The sequence below is a fragment of the Cydia fagiglandana genome, chromosome 24 (genome assembly GCF_963556715.1).
Source record: "Cydia fagiglandana chromosome 24, ilCydFagi1.1, whole genome shotgun sequence".
NCBI lineage: Eukaryota > Metazoa > Arthropoda > Insecta > Lepidoptera > Tortricidae > Cydia > Cydia fagiglandana.
The window spans coordinates 9,475,383-9,492,931 of NC_085955.1; the positions used below are offsets into that span (position 1 = coordinate 9,475,383).

Consider the following 17,549-nt stretch of genomic DNA (forward strand, 5'->3'; position numbering starts at 1 on the left):
CTGTCTCCAGGACCTCGACCTTCTGGTAGACTTTAGAGGAGTTGCATATGCTATAGGTACAGATTAATGCACCTACACTAATATACTGTTTAAATGTTTGATCAAAAATGTTTTCTACCCGAACAAAGTCTAAGCGTAGCCAACCCTAGCGTTGTTTGCCGGCGCGTGCGGTCAACGAACCGCACTTTCAAGGTCACTCCACATTGATTTGTATTTCAAAACTGTACCTATTCGCTTTTAGTGATTATTCTCTATAATTATGTATCGAAAACTGTAGCCTTTGCTTTAAAGGTTGGCTCCGTTACCAGGGCCCCAGAAGTGTGTGGTAGCGAGACTACTCGGCCTCGACGCGGAGGTATTCTACCTTGGTGATCTTCTTGGGGTCGTTGGTGCCCGTCTCCAGGACCTCGACCTCCTGGTAGACTTTAGAGGAGTTGCATATGCAACAGGTACAGAATAATACACCTACACTAATGTACTGTTTAAATTTTTGATTTAAAATGTTTTCGACTCGAACAAAATCTAAGCGTAGCCAACCCTAGCGTTGTTTGCCGGCGCGTGCGGTCAACGACCCGCACTTTCAAGGTCACTCCACATTGATGTGTATTTCAAAACTGTACCTATTCGCTTTTTGTGATTATCCTCTATTATTATGTATCTAAAACTGTAGCCATTTGCTTTTAAAAGGTTGGCTCCGTTACCAGGGCCCCAGAAGTGTGTAGTAGTGAGACTACTCAGCCTCGACGCGGAGGTATTCTACCTTGGTGATCTTCTTGGGGTCGTTGGTGCCTGTCTCCAGGACCTCGACCTTCTGGTAGACGTTGGGAGAGTTGAGCCAGCGGGTGCGCTCGCCGACCTTGCCGCTGCCCTTCTTCCAGATGCTGTGAATCAATATTCATTTTAGGTTAAGACCATAGTCTAATAAAACATGGTCTTCTCTTCCCAGAGTGACACAAGCCTACGTCACAATAACATTGCCGCTATACATAGCGCTATCGCATATTATCATATAGCGCTGTCGCATGATGACGTAGGCATGTGTCAGTCACGTGACCACGAAAAGACGGGAAGAGAGTACCAGGCGGAGTATATTATTATACCATGGGTTAAGACATAGAGTAATATAAGTAAAGAAAGAGTGGTAACTCCATACATCTGTTTTCTTAAGGCTTGGCCACATACAGAGCGCGACGCAGCGCCGCGTCCGCGCCGCGTCCACGCCGCGCGACCGCGGCACATGCTAACAGGTTACCGACGTCAAACAGACTGCGTCCCGCCGGCATCACGCCCCGCTTCTGTCGCGCCCCGCGCCGCGCGGCCCCTTGCGTCCGCGCGGCGCGTGCGCAGCGCTGCGCCGAGCGAACGCGGCGGCCCGCCGCGTCGCGCAAGGTCACATCAGTAGGATCGGACGTTAGGCAGCGAGCGGTGCGCCGCGTTCCCGCGCGGCCGCGCCGCGTTCACGCGCGCGATGAGGGCGTGTTGAGAGCGTGAGGCCGGCGCGATCGGCGCGCGCCCTGTTTGACCAGGCATCGCGTCGGCATCACGCGGCGCGGACGCGGCGCTGCGTCGCGCTCTGTGTGTGGCCAAGCCTTTACCAAAACGCGCGTTATTTCGTAAACGACATCTAGCGCCATGTAGCGGGAATTTATCAATGAATCTATGAAAACTGATGTATGGACTTACCACTGTTTCTTTGCTTAGGGGTCATCCATTAATTACATCACACGTTTAGGGGGAGGGAGGGGGTCAAGAAAATGTGACATATTGTGACATGGGGGAGGGGGGAGACACAAACTTTGTGACGTCACTTTAACTTCATCAGTAACCGAAAATTTATTTAAATTATTTAGTTCGCTGTACATTTAAATAACAAGTTTTTAAAACGAAAATAGTTTTTTAATCGTTTAATTTTCTTTCCTAAGCAGTTTTGGGTTATAAAATTACTAATATTTATATCGTCAAAAATATTTTGATAAAATATTAATAATACTTAGGTACTTACTTAATTCGATTTGGCGATTTCGTAGAAAAAATGTGACGTCACACTAGGGGGGGAGGGGTTTGCCAAATGTGACAAGGGGGGGGGATCAAAAAACCTAGAAATTGGTGTGACGTAATTAATGGATGACCCCTTATTACTCTATGGAGTTATTACTCTATGGTTAAAAAAACGAAAAGTTGACACACTGAATACCTAAAATAGGTAAAGGTATGTTCGAATTCTTTGGTTTTTTTATGGTTCCGTGCCCAAAGGATAAAAACGGGACCTTATTCCTACGACTCCACTGTCCGTCTGTCTGTCTGTCTTCAGGCTGAATCTCATCAACCGTGATAGCTGTTGATATTTTCAATGATGATGTATTTCTGTTGCCGCTATAACCTAAAACGCTATACGTTTGCTTTCTTATAAATATAATTACACTAAGTAGCCCCACACGTAAAACATTTTTTTTTATTAATATATTATCATGCCGCGATCAGAAAGGGATTAGAAATAACAGATTTCCATACACTTACGTCAAAATCAATATGGATTGACAGCTATCTCAATCCCTTTTTAATTGCGATTCAGTAATACCTAATAGGCATCTTATAATACAGTTCCTGAGTTATATAGTTCGTTTTTTTAGCATTAGAAAGAACTTGCAAGAAGGTAAGCGATCTTGACACGTCTTTTAATTGAAAAACGATTTTTAAAAATCAATAACTATTACTTATGAAAGCAGAAGAATATAAATGATCGTATTAGATTCATAATTGTTACATATTTGCCGTAACTTATTTTTTAAATGTGTTTTTCAATTAAAAGACACATCAAGATTGTTTACCTTATTTCTGATGCTAAAAAAACGAACTATAGTCATTCAAAGTGTGACATACGGCGGTGCCTGAGCGCGTCGTGAGCATTTTATATGAAAAAGCGGCGCGCCCCGCTCACGCGCCTGTGTGACGGAACCTTAAAGGTCCTCAATGTCATTTTGGCTACGGAACTCCAAAAGCAGCATACCCTTGTCGGTAGAGCTCCTCTTCTTCAAGCAGGTACCCCAGGGAGGAGACCGCCGGCGGCACTTCCACGTCGTTCTTGGGTTTCGGAACCTCGTTCTGGAAATATAAATAAATATAAAAATTTTACCTTCCAATAAAATTATTTTTCTCAAAAATGGACGGCAAAGTCGACTTTGCCGTCTAAAAAATAGGTCGCGAAGCGCGTAGTTTATGGTCAGTCAAAAATTAAAAAGTTAAAAACATTGCAGTCTCGATTTTGGGACTGCAATGTTGCATACAAATTCCATTATTTGTCGAGTTCCAAACTTTTTAAAAGTTGAAATGGCCATATCAAATGAAGGCCCATTAAACAGCCAAACAGATGATTAGTACCGCGACTATTTAGCTGTCTCAAATAGGTTGGCGTATTTTCGGCAGAAAAATACACTTCTACTTTTTTATTAAAAAAATAAAAAGGCGCCAAAGCTATTTTTTTTTCAATTGTTTCTACTTTTTTCTGTGAAAACATATACGTAAGACCGTTGTTTTTGTAAAATATTTCTATGATATTTATATTTCTTACACCATTTTTGAGAAAAGCACTATATATGACTCGGCTGGAAGGCTACTTGCTGGCTTCGGATTCAATTAAACGGACTCCCAAGGTCGTCCGTTTAAAACGAATCCTCAGCCTGCAAGTAGCTACTTCCGAGCCTCGACAATAATGTACTAATTATGAGCTACCTGTAGCAAATTGAGTCACGCCTGGCCCTGGGCGCGGCCCCGTGTGCCCTTGTGGTAAACAGGGTACTGCCCTTGTGGTAAACACGGTACTGCCCTTGGGGTAAACACGGTACTGCCCTTGTGGTAAACACGGTATTGCCCTTGGGGGTCATCCATTAATTACGTCACACGTTTAGGGAGTGGGAGGGGGTCAAGAAAATGTGACATGTTGTGACATGGGGGAGGGGGGAGCCACAAACATTGTGACGTCATTTTAACTATATTTTTTTATTCACTGTACATTTAAATAATGAGGTATTGGAAGTAGGTAATTTTCGTTCCTAATTGGTTTTGTGTTATGAAATTACTAATATTTCTTTTATCAAAAATATTTTTTTATTAAAAAAATAATGCCGAGTTAGTATTGCCGATTTCGTTAAAAATAAAATTGCTTAAAATGTGACGTCACACCGGTGGGGAGGGATTTGCAAAATGTGACCAAGTGTGACAAGGAGGGGGGGAGGGGTCAAAAAACCTAGTAATTCGTGTGACGTAATTAATGGATGTTCCCTTGTGGTAAACACGGTACTGCCCTTATGGTAAAGACGGTACTGACCTTGATGAGCGGGTGGCGGTAGATGTAGCCGGTGCGGAAGCCGGCGTTGTCGAGCATGCGCATGAGCGCCTCGAACTCCTCGCCGCCCACGCGCCACTTGGCGTCGCCCGCCGGCGCCGCCCGGGACTGCGTGTAGATCTGAAACAATACCGGTTGCTACAGTTTGTATTTTCCTACTAGTCAAGTCTGTTACTTTTTTAGAACTGTCAAAACGATGCAATTTATAAGAAACATTACATCGTGACGTCAAGGTCAACTCACCCACTTTTTATATTTCTATAAAAATAACTCCTATCTGTGTTTTCTAATAATTATGTGGTGCTTTATATCATGCATGGTGTTTAATAATTTATTTTAATAACAGTATATTACCCTATTCGACGTTCTTGGCCCCACTCTGTCACTGTACAGTGTACAATCAGCCCTCTCCGCAGGAAAAGGCGTCGGGGACACTTGGGGCGCTCACCTTGCGGAACAGCTGCCAGGCGCAGCTGGACCTCACAAGCGGCAGTCAGCTGCCTGGCGTGGTGGAAGGCCTCTTCAATAGACACCTAATGTCCAGTCCTCACCTTATGCCTAGTCTCTTCATCCAGCAGATGCAGATCATCCTGAGGAACAGCTGCCAGGCGCAGCTGGACCTCGCAAGCGGCAGTCAGCTGCCTGGCGTGGTGGAAGGCCTCCTCGAGTGACGCTCCGCAGCAAAGGGCACCGGCGCCGCTCAGCATGAGCACCTTGGCCGAGGGTCCCAGGGCGCGTACCATTTTCTCGTGCTCCTCGTTGTCCAAGAGACCTGGAAAGTATGATGTTAGATAATTTGTTCATAGTCATAGTTTAGGGTGGTGTTCCATCTGTCGAACGTGTATTGCGTCTCATATATTGCTTAATGAGAGAGTGCATGAGATACGATGACATTGGACAAAGGAATTGGTTAGGTGGAATACCACCCTTCGATAATCTGTAAAAAGTGAGGTCACAGAATAAATAATAGTACTAGGTACAGAAGACTCACTCTGTAAGAAAACGCGTCTGTCATGATCAGCACAGATATCGCCGCTAGGTGGCGACAGCGCTACGTGCGGCTTATGGCAAACCCCAAAATTGGGGTCGAACTGATGGAGTTTTAGCTACCTATAGCAGAGTGACCAAAACCGCGGAGTGAGCCACGCCTGGTGAGGTTGGAGGTGGTGTATCATCTTATCGGGTAGGGTACAGCAGTGATAGTTACCGGGCGGCACGCTGTGGTAGGCCGGGGGTCCCAATAGCGCAGCCTCGTGGGATAGGGAGCAGGCGGGCTGTGTGCACGGACGCGTGGTGGAAGCCTGGACAACTGGCGCGGTGGGGTAGGGTAGGGTAGGGTAGGGTACAGCAGTATGTAGTATAGTTACCGGGCGGCACGCTGTGGTAGGCGAGCGGTCCCAGCAGCGCCGCCTCGTGTCCGAGCGGCAGCAGGCCGCGGCGCGCGCTGGACACGGCGAGCGCGGCGGGCGCGCGCAGGTGCAGCACGCAGCGCAGGTCGGGCCGCGCCGCGTGCACCGCCGCGTGCAGGGAGAACCCTGCAACAATGACGATAGTTATTCATTATACCTACCAAATTCTATCTAAAGGAACATTCCGTACACTTACAATGAAATAGCGATAAGACAAGGCAGACTATCTTCGTTATTAATATTATACCTGTTTCTTTGGCACCATACCTGTCGTTTCGTCTTTCTTTCTTTCGTTGATGGTCTCCTGATCCTAGACCGCTATCTGCATGTCGACCTTCACCAGCGAGGAGACGGTGTCCTCAAGAGGGAGCTGCGTAGAGTTGTCAGGCCTTATACTCCACGGGTGTTGAGACAGTACTCACCTTCAACGTTCACAGGGAAGTTGGTGGTCCCCTGACCCTGGACCACTCCCTGCATGTCAACAGCGAGGAGGCGGTGACCTCATGAAGGAGTAAGTCACGAGGAGTTAGGACCCGGGTGTTGAGACACTCACCTTCAACGTTCACAGGGAAATTGGTGGTCCCCTGGTCCTGGACCACGCCCTGCATGTCGACCTTCACCAGCGACGAGGCGGTGACCTCATGAGGGAGTAGCCCGCGAGGAGTGGTCAGGACTTGCTCCACGGCGGTGTTGAGACGGGCGGTGATTTGGCCGTTGATGCCGGCTGGAATAAAAACGGTATAAATAAATTACACTTTACCACTGGTATAATTTCATAATCATAATCTGTTTGATGGAGTAAAAGCCTATCTCCCATGGACAGGTCAGCAGGATACTAGCACAAGCTAAGGTCTAGGTTTTTAGATATCGGCCTATAAATTCGTCGGGTACAAATAAATAGTTGTCTGCAAAAATATCTCGCCCAAGTCTAAGAGTAGACAGTTGGGCGACTTCATCAGGGTTGCTGCGATCTTTGTGTCAATCGATTGGGGAGTCCATTTAGTTGAGTGTGTGACTAGATAATGTTCCGGTGTCAATGCTGTAGATTTATTACTTACTCTGGGTAGTCTGTGTTCAGCAGCGGTGACTCTTCCTTTCCGTAGCCGAAGCCCTCGAGGCTGTTAATGTGGAGCACACAGATCTCTGCACCTTGTTAGGGACCAAGCGTCTACTTACTCTGGGTCCACCCGAACAGGTCTACCAGACGGTAGCAAGCCGCCAGCTTACAGCGGAGGATCTTCTCCCCCTTCTCGTAGCCGAAGCCCTCGAGGCCGTAAATGTGGAGCACACAGTTCTCAGCACCTTGTTAGCGACCAAGCGTCTACTTACTCTGGGTCCACCCGAACAGGTCTACCAGACGGTAGCAAGCCGCCAGCTTGCAGCGGAGGATCTTCTCGCCCTTCTCGTAGCCGAAGCCCTCGATGCCGCGGATGTCGTTGATGGGAAGCACGCAGCTGGGGCTCTGAAACGTTTAACATCAATATTAGATAATCTAATTCTTTTTCAACTGCTCGTGGATTAATTGCAGCGAACTGATATACATGGAAGTATTCTGTCCGCTCAGTTATGACCCAACGTAAACTATTCGATTGTAGGCGGTGCTTACAAACTATTCGATTCGCAACTTCAGTTCGTCCGAGATGACAGTCAGTGACGGATGGCTAAATTGATTTATAAAAACAACGTTTTTTTGTAATTAAAAATGTCTTCATGTGTCGTGAAGTGGTGCAGAAGTTATTTTAGTTATATTATTTCACTTTTCACTTGTAGTAAACAGATAACTTCAGTAAAATTTGGAATAAACATGACGATTTGTTTTCAATACTACCGTGCTAAGCTAAAACGTAACAACTGCATACGACTTTCATAACAACATAAGACTTTTTAAATTGCGAGGATAATAGGGATGGTGTTATGCCAAATGAAGTAGACTATTTTATTAACTTGTGCTTGGTTGAGGTATTTTCTATATAATTATAAATGTAGTAATGAATTCTTTCTTACAGATTTGTATTTTCCTTTTTTATTTCATGAGATGGAGCTGTAAAAAAACTACCTAATTATTTCAAATTAATAATCAAATTTGATATTATCATTTTACATTACTTTCCATTCAAATTCCCACAAGATGCTATTCGCAGAGAACTATGGAAAAAAGCTGTCCAATTAGAGAGACATGAAATTAAGTGGATGCCTGGAAAGATATCTAGAATATGTTCTATTCATGAGATATAACTCGTGAGATAATCATACCCGGTCTCCTATATGTAGATGCACTTCCACTGAGTTAATTTAACAAATACACACATTATCTGAAAATGTTGATCATTGAATCCACCCTCTACCGTCACATGGTCCTGTCTCAAGCCATTTCCGTCAGTAGAAAAGAGCGGCAAATTTAGAAAATGTAAGCGCGCGAACGGGTGTGGTCCCATACAAAATTTTAATTTTGCACCTTTTTCTACTGACAAACTTGCTTGACCGGCTATACACATATAAAATATTTCCATTGGAACTGAAAGTGGGGATTTATTGTGACTCCGCCTATTCAAATATTTTTGACCCGATTCGTGGACCCATGTAAATTTTGCAGGCTGTATAGCCAGTCCGAATTCTAAGATCAAGTTTACCATACTTTTACAATGGCGTACTTGATCTTAGAAAAACGGACAGACTATACCTGAACGTGACTTCGCACTGCCATACAAATTGATAATAAAATATACAAAATACTTATTATAGCGGAATACATTTATACAACAATGATATATTTACTTATGTTGAGTTAGTCTGTCATTTCATAACAACATTTTAACTAGTTATCTTTTAATCTGCATTAAATTATTATACGTGAATTATTTGACTGGTTCTTCAGTGTATGGCATAAACCTATCCCTGTCCAAGTCATATTCTAATCAAATATGAACCGCAAACTCTCAGCGGCCAGTACGTACAGCAAGAAGGTTATTAGCGGATTAATGTCGCTGATTGGTAGTTATTGACATTATATGCATTTCATCTACACTTAGCTATGTACCATTAGTGTAATAAAGATGACTATTATTTTGTTTACCAGCTTTGATTACAGGCTCTGTAAACGCGTCGTCTTATTTAAATGTAGGCGTAATTTTGTATGTGTGCTAATTTGGCCCGAGAATTTGAACGGTAATGTTCCTAAAGGCGGTTTCCATACTAAATATATGCGTTCACTGATTAATTGGAACTGGGTAACTTCGAACTTCATTGGAATTAAACTGTCTCCTGCCTGACAGTCCTGACCCTGAAGATGCCGGTTTATGCCGGGCTGCTGGTCTAGCTTTCCCAGCTCCACGCGTTACAGCTCGGAGGACATGAGCTGCCAGTGCGCTGCAGCAGCGGCGCGTCGCCTCCCTCGTGCATCTGCTGGTCCAGCGCCCGCTCCAGCTCCTCGCGGAGCAGCATGGATGGTTCCTTACCCTGAAGGTGCCGGTGTGCAGCCTGCCGCCGACCATCTCCCGTATGCGCTGCAGCAGCGGCGCGTCGCCTCCCTCGTGCATCTGCTGGTCCAGCGCCCGCTCCAGCTCCTCGCGGAGCAGCATGGATGGTTCCTTACCCTGAAGGTGCCGGTGTGCAGCCTGCCGCCGACCATCTCCCGTATGCGCTGCAGCAGCGGCGCGTCGCCTCCCTCGTGCATCTGCTGGTCCAGCACACGCTCCAGCTCCTCGCGGAACAGCTTGGAGGACATGAGCGCTTCCACGCGCTTGCGGCGCTCCATTTCGCGGACATCCTGGGGGACAAAGTGAATGTTTAATTATTTGACATTGTAGTATATAACTGTCTCTGGTATATACAGTGTAACATTTAAATTTATCTTATCTTGTAAAGAGCACAAGAGAATTAAATTCGGGCCTCTACAGATCCAATTTTGACAAAAAATTGCTCAACATGCTTTGCTAATGTATATAAAAACTGTCCTAGAGTCCGTATTTACTAACTTAGCACCAAGCAGAATAGAACAAAGTGAGGGATTGTCATTAAAAATGACATTAAGAAGTTTGACATTAATTATGATATGATGCCACACATCATTGACAAAGTACGCGGCAAATCCCATGCAGAGTTATCTCTGTCCAACTCTATGTCCTTCCTCTTTAGTCAAACTATATCCATACGTAATTTCATCTCAATCGGTTCAGCGGTTAAAGCGTGAAAAGGTAACATACATCGCACAAGTGTAACAATAACTCGTCAGTCATCAACACATTAACGTCTCTTCATTGGCACGTTTAAGTGCACGATTAAGTGTTATCGTATTGGTTTACCGACGCTAAGTTGACAGCGAGGGGCTCTAAGTGTGCGATAATATTTGTTCTCACTTGAGTGCTGATGGAAGGAGAACTGGAATGTTCCGAGGTAGGTATTTAATACAGATGTAGTGCCTAATTGTTTTTAACTAGCGTCTGCCCAGCGTCAGCGTCTAGTTAACTCTATGGCTGGCTACTCGTCGCAACTTTGGCGGCGCAGCTTCACCATTTTCCACAGCGCTGTCTAGTCGACGCTCAAAAGACGCTGCTGGTGGGGTCTTGCTCACTATACTCACAGCGTCAATGTCAGCTGGACGCTGCTTCAGTCTCTCCTCCTCCACCACCGCGTTGCCGTTCGGCAGCGGCTCTATGGCAGGGTCCGCCATCGCTAAAAGACGCTACTGGTGGGGTCTTGCTCAGTATACTCACAGCGTCAATGTCTGCTGGACGCTGCTTCAGTCTCTCCTCCTCCACCACCGCGTTGCCGTTCGGCAGCGGCTCTATGGCAGGGTCCGCCATCGCTAAAAGACGCTACTGGTGGGGTCTTGCTCAGTATACTCACAGCGTCAATGTCTGCTGGACGCTGCTTCAGTCTCTCCTCCTCCTCGGCCGCCGCGTTGCCGTTCGGCAGCGGCTCTGTGGCAGTGTCCGCCATCGCTAAATACTGGTGGGGTCTTGCTCAGTATACTCACAGCGTCAATGTCTGCTGGACGCTGCTTCAGTCTCTCCTCCTCCTCGGCCGCCGCGTTGCCGTTCGGCAGCGGCTCTGTGGCAGTGTCCGCCATCGCTAGAAGACGCTACTGGTGGGGTCTTGCTCAGTATACTCACAGCGTTAATGTCTGCTGGACGCTGCTTCAGTCTCTCCTCCTCCTCGGCCGCCGCGTAGCCGTTCGGCAGCGGCTCTGTGGCAGTGTCCGCCATCGTTAAAAGACGCTACTGGTGGGGTCTTGCTCAGTATACTCACAGCGTCAATGTCTGCTGGACGCTGCTTCAGTTTCTCCTCCTCCTCGGCCGCCGCGTTGCCGTTCGGCAGCGGCTCTGTGGCAGTGTCCGCCATCGCTAAATACTGGTGGGGTCTTGCTCAGTATACTCACAGCGTCAATGTCCGCTGGACGCTGCTTCAGTCTCTCCTCTTCCTCGGCCGCCGCGTTGCCGTTCGGCAGCGGCTCTGTGGCTGTGTCCGCCATCGCTCTGGAAAAAGGAAACAAATACGTTAGTGGACTGTGTAAGTATTCTCAAACCTAGATAATAGCGCGACCATATATCCTATCCTTAGAGCATTTAGAAAGGAGACGTCATCGCTGTCATTTTCTTTACGAAACAGTCTGGCGATTTTTGCGGGGGAGGGGACGTCAAATGTATTGCTGTTTCTACATGATTTGTAGGCTCGGCCCTCCGATCATATCATTGCGACGTCGTGTCAGTGGGGAGACACTCCTGACTTCGGGCAAACTCGGCTCCGTTCGGCTCAGCAATAGCATTGCTCCGAGCAATTATTAAAGTTGGCACCACTAGACGTCCCTTTGCGTGCACGACCACAGATAAGATAATGACTCGAATTTTGACAACCCTAAATAGCCGAAAGGGATAGGCATACAATAACTAGAAAGGGACATCATGATCCGTCCCTGAACCGCTGTCAAACTTCGATTTTGTAGGAAGTGTCCTTTCTGTACGTTAGTACTATTATTTATTATGTGGTCGCGTCTCGAATATACATCGACATGAAATATAATGCCGTTATACACGTTATAACATATGTACAGTCGACGTCAAAGATATGTTTACACTTTTGCACCTTACTCCTTTGTAATAAGGCGAAATGTGTAAACATATATTTGACGTCGACTGTTTGTGTTATATTCTATGTAATTAGGTTCTAGACAGCGTCGATAACACCATAACGTGTTATTACCGCCCACTCGTTTTGTATTCAGAGAGGTCATTGAACCCTCTGAATCATCCTATACAACTCCCCTACATTGCCTTTTGAATTACCTAATGTTAACAAAATGGAGGAATTACTTGTTTTAGTAAAGGCTCCGTCACACAGGCGCGTTTTCCAGGCGGGGCGTGAGCGCGGTGTGAGCGTTTTATATGTAAAAGCGGCGCGCCCCGCTAACGCGCCTGTGTGACGGAGTCTTTAATCACGAATCATAGCGAGGTAACGGTAACTATACCTAGACCAAAGCCGCTTAAAGTTGACGCTTCTAATCCCAGCTAACATTAAAGCGAATTAAAACGTGACAACTTAGTAATATGTACAGTCAGCAGCAAAAGTTGCTAAGCGGGCGAGGTGTTCAAAATAACCTTGACACGCTCTTATTCTCTTAACAATAAAGTCACGTCAACATCATTTTGAACACCTGGCCCGCTTAGCAACTTCTACTGCTGGCTGTATGTCTAATTTAAGATCCTAATAGAAATCTTTCGAAAAATGTATATAAATGTATATATATGTTTATGAATTTTATGATACTAGACTGGTCATAATTTTCATAAAATCGATTTCGACTGGCAAAGCATATTACTTTTTGGCAACTGGGTTTTTTAACCTAATCAGACCCCGCTGAATCCGAATTTGCCGGTTGCTCGATCGAAATCTTGACCGGAAGTGAGATATTTGACATTAAAGGTCCCTTTTTTTCGTTTTTCGTAAATAACTCTTAAACGGTGGCGCATAGCAAAAAATGTTCTATTACATAAGTAATCTGCATAAAATTGCCTACAAGAAAGATTCAGTACAATTTTTCGCTAGGATCAATATTCAAAGAGATTTTAACGCGGGAAATCTAATTATAATCACTTCTAAGGTCCCGTTTTTTAGGTTTTCGTAAATAACTCATAAACGGTGGCCAATATCAAAAAATGTTGTTAGACGTTAATAATCTACATAAAATTTTGAACAAAAAAGATTCAGTACACTTTTCGCAGGGATCAATATTTAAAAAGATAATAAAGAGGGAATGTTAATTATAATAAATTCTAAGGTTCCTTGTTTTTATTTTTTCGTTCATAATTTGAAAAGTATGATTCATAACAAAAAAAATCTTAGACATAAATAATAAACGTAAAATTTCCTACAAGAAACATTTAGAACACTTTTCGCTAGGATCAATATTTAAAAAGACAAAGCAGCGGGTAAGTTAATTATAATCAATTTTAAAGTTCCTTTTTAGTTTTTTGTAAATAACTCGTAAACGGTGTCCCATAGAAAAATAGGTTTTTAAGAATAAATTATCTACATAAAATTTCCTCCAAAATACATCTAGAACACTTTTCTCTAGGATCAATATTTCAAGCGATATTAAAGGAAGAAAGTTAATTACAATCAGTTTACAGGTCACTTTTATTTAGTTTTTCGTAAATAACTCGTAAACGGTGGCCCGCTGCAAAACAATATTCTACATAAATATTAAACATAAAATTGTCCACATAAAAGGTTCTGTACTTTTTTTCGCTACGATCAATATTTAAAGAGGTATTAAAGGGGGTAAGTTAATTATAATCAATTTCCAGGTCCCTATTTTTAGGTTTTCGTAAATGGCTCGTAAAATAAGGCTCATAGCAAAATAAGTTCTTAATGTTCATGTAAATAAATAATCGATGTAAAATTTTCTACGAAAAACATATGGAACACTTTTCTCTTTTTAGGGTTCCGTACCACAAAATGAAAAAAAAAACCGGCCAAGCGCGAGTCGGACTCGCGTTGCAAGGGTTCCGTACATTACCCAATTTTTAACAATGTATTTAATATATGTGAAACGCGAGTGAATTGCCTTTAAAAAACCTGTAGGGATCGGTTAAAAAACTAAGTAATGTCTGACTCGCGCTTGACTGCATAATTCTAATAGGTTTTCCTGTCATGGTCAGGTTCTATTCTGTATATTTTTTCCAAATTTTAGACCCAGTATTTTCGAAGATAAAGCCCCCCCCCCCCCCACAAAATAAAACATTGAAAGACAAATAATGACCCCCCCCCCCCTTTATCTCCGAAACTACTGGGTCTAAATTTTGAAAATAAAATAGTTCTTTACCTATATAGACGTAAACCTAAGAATAGGGACCTGGAAATTGATTATAATTAACTCACCCCCTTTAATACCTCTTTAAATATTGATCGTAGCGAAAAAGTGTACAGAACCTTTTTTGTGGACAATTTTATGTTTAATATTTATGTACAATATTGTTTTGCAACGGGCCACCGTTTACGAGCTATTTACGAAAAACTAAAAAAAAAAGTAACCTGTGAACTGATTGTAATTAACTTTCTTCCTTTAATATCGCTTGAAATATTGATCCTAGAGAAAAGTGTTCTAGATGTTTTTAGAGGAAATTTTATGTAGATAATTTATTCTTAAAAACCTATTTTGCTATGTGACACCGTTTCCGAGTTATTTACAAAAAACTAAAAAGGAACTTTAAAATTGATTATAATTAACTTACCCGCTGCTTTGTCTTTTTAAATATTGATCCTAGCGAAAAGTGTTCTAAATGTTTCTTGTAGGAAAGTTTACGTTTATTATTTATGTCTAAGATTTTTTTGCTATGAGTCATACTTTTCAAATTATTAACGAAAAAATAAAAACAAGGAACCTTAAAATTTATTATAATTAACATTCCCTCTTTATTATCTTTTTAAATATTGATCCCTGCGAAAAGTGTACTGAATCTTTTTTGTTCAAAATTTTGTGTTAATTATTAACGTCTAACAACATTTTTTGATATTGGCCACCGTTTATGAGTTATTTACGAAAACCTAAAAAAAACGGGACCTTAGAAGTGATTATAATTAAATTTCCCGCGTTAAAATCTCTTTGAATATTGATCCTAGCGAAAAATTGTACTAAATCTTTCTTGTAGGCAATTTTATGCAGATTACTTATGTAATAGAACATTTTTTGCTATGCGCCACCGTTTAAGAGTTATTTACGAAAAACGAAAAAAAGGGACCTTTCATGTCAAATATCTCACTTCCGGTCAAGATTTCGATCGAGCAACCGGCAAATTCGGATTCAGCGGGGTTTAATTAGGTTAAAAAACCCGGTTGTCAAAAAGTAATATGATTTGCCAGTCGCATCAAGAAGGAGAGCGATTTTGAATTTTTTTGTCTAGTCTATACTGACTATGTATTAACAATATAAGGGCTCATTTAGCTGATGCGAGAGCTCGCAAGCGAGTTTCATTACATTGCGGTTTTTGATCGGTGGGTTGAATTGGAGTCCGCACTGTAATGGTTCCTCTACACGATGGGCCAGCGCCGGCCACTCCAAGGGACGCAGCCATGCGGTAAAATGATATCACTTGCTCCCTCTAACGCATAAATGCGTCCCTTGGAGTGGCCGGCGCTGGCCATCGTGTAGAGGCGTCATAACTAAATTCGCATGCGAGATCGCGCGCCGTCTAAATCAGCCTTCATTGTCTTGGCATTAGTATACTTAAAGCAAGCTATAAGTAGCTGTAAACAGTGTAAACTTATGCTTATGTTTCTTTGAATAAAATAAAGAATAAAGTGACATGCAAATGACATCGGATGCTAATTAAAAAATGCAACCGGATGGGTTCTTTTTTCGAGTGAATGAGGCGATTCGCACGGTGACCACGCGATATGATGCGGTGAGTGGAACGACATATATTACATTATAAAATGTACTGTCGTTCCTGTAAAGAGGCAAATTCCATACAATCCGACCCCACAGACCCAAGGGCTTACCCGGCCGTCGTAAACTATGCTGAGGCCTTTGGGCACATAGAAATTTGGAGCCCTTTTGGAAAGTAAAGAAATCATATTAAACTAACATTTTTCTACTATGATCTTCTATTTATTATGACTATTATGAGTAATCAAATATACTGTTACTGTCTGTCCTTCAGGACCCCTGAGGTTTGGGGCCCCAGGCACGGGCCCCGCAAGACAGTACTGGGCTTAGAGATCATCCAAATCCGATTCAATAGCATGTCCTCACCGATACCGGACGATAGTGAAGTAATGTTAGCGCTAATAAACTTTTTGCAACATGGTGCAAAGCAAATCTCTTTATTTAAGAGCCCATCAACGTGCACACAAGCGCCACTGCTAAATAATCGTAATTATTTAAATTTAACGATAGGTATTTACAAAATGGGGCCGCTACGTGCTGTATTGTGTATTTAAGTACCTTTTGAATACATCAAACTAGTTTTTATGTTGCTGGATTCGTCAATCCATGCGTCCAATGTTAAAACGGCCGTTTTTGTTTTGAGTTCATAGATCGACGAATCCAGCAAAATAAAAACTAGTTTAATGTATTCAAAAGGTACCTATACTTAAATACAAAAAAGGTACAGTCCGTAGGGGCCCCTTTTTTAAAATATCTTTTGTTAAATTTAAATAATCACCATTATTTAGCAGTGGCGCTAGTGTGCACGTTGATGGGCTCTTAATAAAGTTTTTGTAACATGGTGCAGAGATCCCGATGAAATCTCTGTATTTAACAGTGGATTGCGCAGGCGCAGGCCTCCCACGAGGTTGCGCAAATCCGCCATTTTAGTTGCGAAGCGCTAGTTTGGAGAGGTCGAGAGCGAGAGACGCAAAATTAATACAAATAAAAATGCATTTATTTCATTACTCTTTTACATCTGTTCTTAGGTATAATATAAGCAATGGCGGATTCGGCCCTAAAGCCAAGTACCTACCAAGGGCCAAGTGCGGCAAGATATAAGGGGCGGCAAATTGTATCAAAATATTAAATGATGATAACAAGAAATAACTCAAAATGTAGTTAATATTACGGGTGCTGAGAAAGGGGCGGCTACAGGGCCTGGGGCCTAGAGCGGTAAAGACTGCAAATCCGCCACTGAATATAAGGGTTAGGTAGGTAATTAGTCCATCTTAGGTATAAAGAGTAAGTAGGAAAGTACTTATCTAAATATGCAACAAATTGTGTAAGTAATGAAAAAGGTTACGAGCAAGTTACGAGCGATTAGCCAAATCCTCATCTGAGAGCTTTCCCGGTTGAATCTCTCCTAATAAGCTATTTTTATGCCAGCGAGCGATTTACAATTCCCAGCGAGAGACCCATTGACCTATTGAGCGAGCGTTTGACGCGGGCACAGACCACCTCAACTACTATCGTTCGTTTTTAGGGTTCGGTACCCAAAGGGTAAAACGGGACTCTATTACTAAGACTTTGCTGTCCGTCCGTCCGTCCGTCCGTCTGTCTGTCACCAGGCTGTATCACGAACCGTGATAGCTAGACAGTTGAAATTTTCACAGATGATGTATTTCTGTTGCCGCTATAACAACAAATACTAAAAACAGAATAAAATAAAGATTTAAATGGGGCTCCCATACAACGTGATTTTTGACCAAAGTTAAGCAACGTCGGGAGTGGTCAGTACTTGGATGGGTGACCGTTTTTTTTTTGCATTTTGGTACGGAACCCTTCGTGCGCGAGTCCGACTCGCACTTGCCCGGTTTTTTTAGCATGCAGAAGCAAGCGTGCAGTTTATATCAGGCTCGTTAATTGTTAATAA

At 43.2% G+C, this 17,549-nt stretch overlaps 3 protein-coding genes across 3 annotated transcripts in view; 2 read left to right on the forward strand and 1 right to left on the reverse strand.

Moving 5' to 3' along the window:
• The window catches only part of LOC134676439 (protein hu-li tai shao), a 43,262-nt gene extending 32,573 nt beyond the window's left edge, over positions 1 to 10,689 (reverse strand). Inside the window, exons 1-9 of the mRNA XM_063534834.1 lie at positions 10,597 to 10,689; positions 9,344 to 9,517; positions 7,081 to 7,213; positions 6,305 to 6,475; positions 5,710 to 5,877; positions 4,894 to 5,114; positions 4,325 to 4,462; positions 3,008 to 3,102; positions 761 to 881 (exon numbers count right to left, since the gene is read on the reverse strand). Coding sequence (XP_063390904.1) covers positions 761 to 881; positions 3,008 to 3,102; positions 4,325 to 4,462; positions 4,894 to 5,114; positions 5,710 to 5,877; positions 6,305 to 6,475; positions 7,081 to 7,213; positions 9,344 to 9,517; positions 10,597 to 10,689 — 1,314 coding nt within the window. The remainder of the gene's footprint in view (positions 1 to 760; positions 882 to 3,007; positions 3,103 to 4,324; positions 4,463 to 4,893; positions 5,115 to 5,709; positions 5,878 to 6,304; positions 6,476 to 7,080; positions 7,214 to 9,343; positions 9,518 to 10,596) is intronic.
• The window catches only part of LOC134676431 (U4/U6.U5 small nuclear ribonucleoprotein 27 kDa protein), a 282,614-nt gene that overhangs the window by 156,223 nt on the left and 108,842 nt on the right, over positions 1 to 17,549 (forward strand). The gene's annotated exons all lie outside the window — the stretch shown is intronic.
• Positions 1 to 17,549, forward strand: part of LOC134676438 (zinc finger protein 808-like) — a 359,726-nt gene that overhangs the window by 64,038 nt on the left and 278,139 nt on the right. The window lies entirely within an intron of this gene.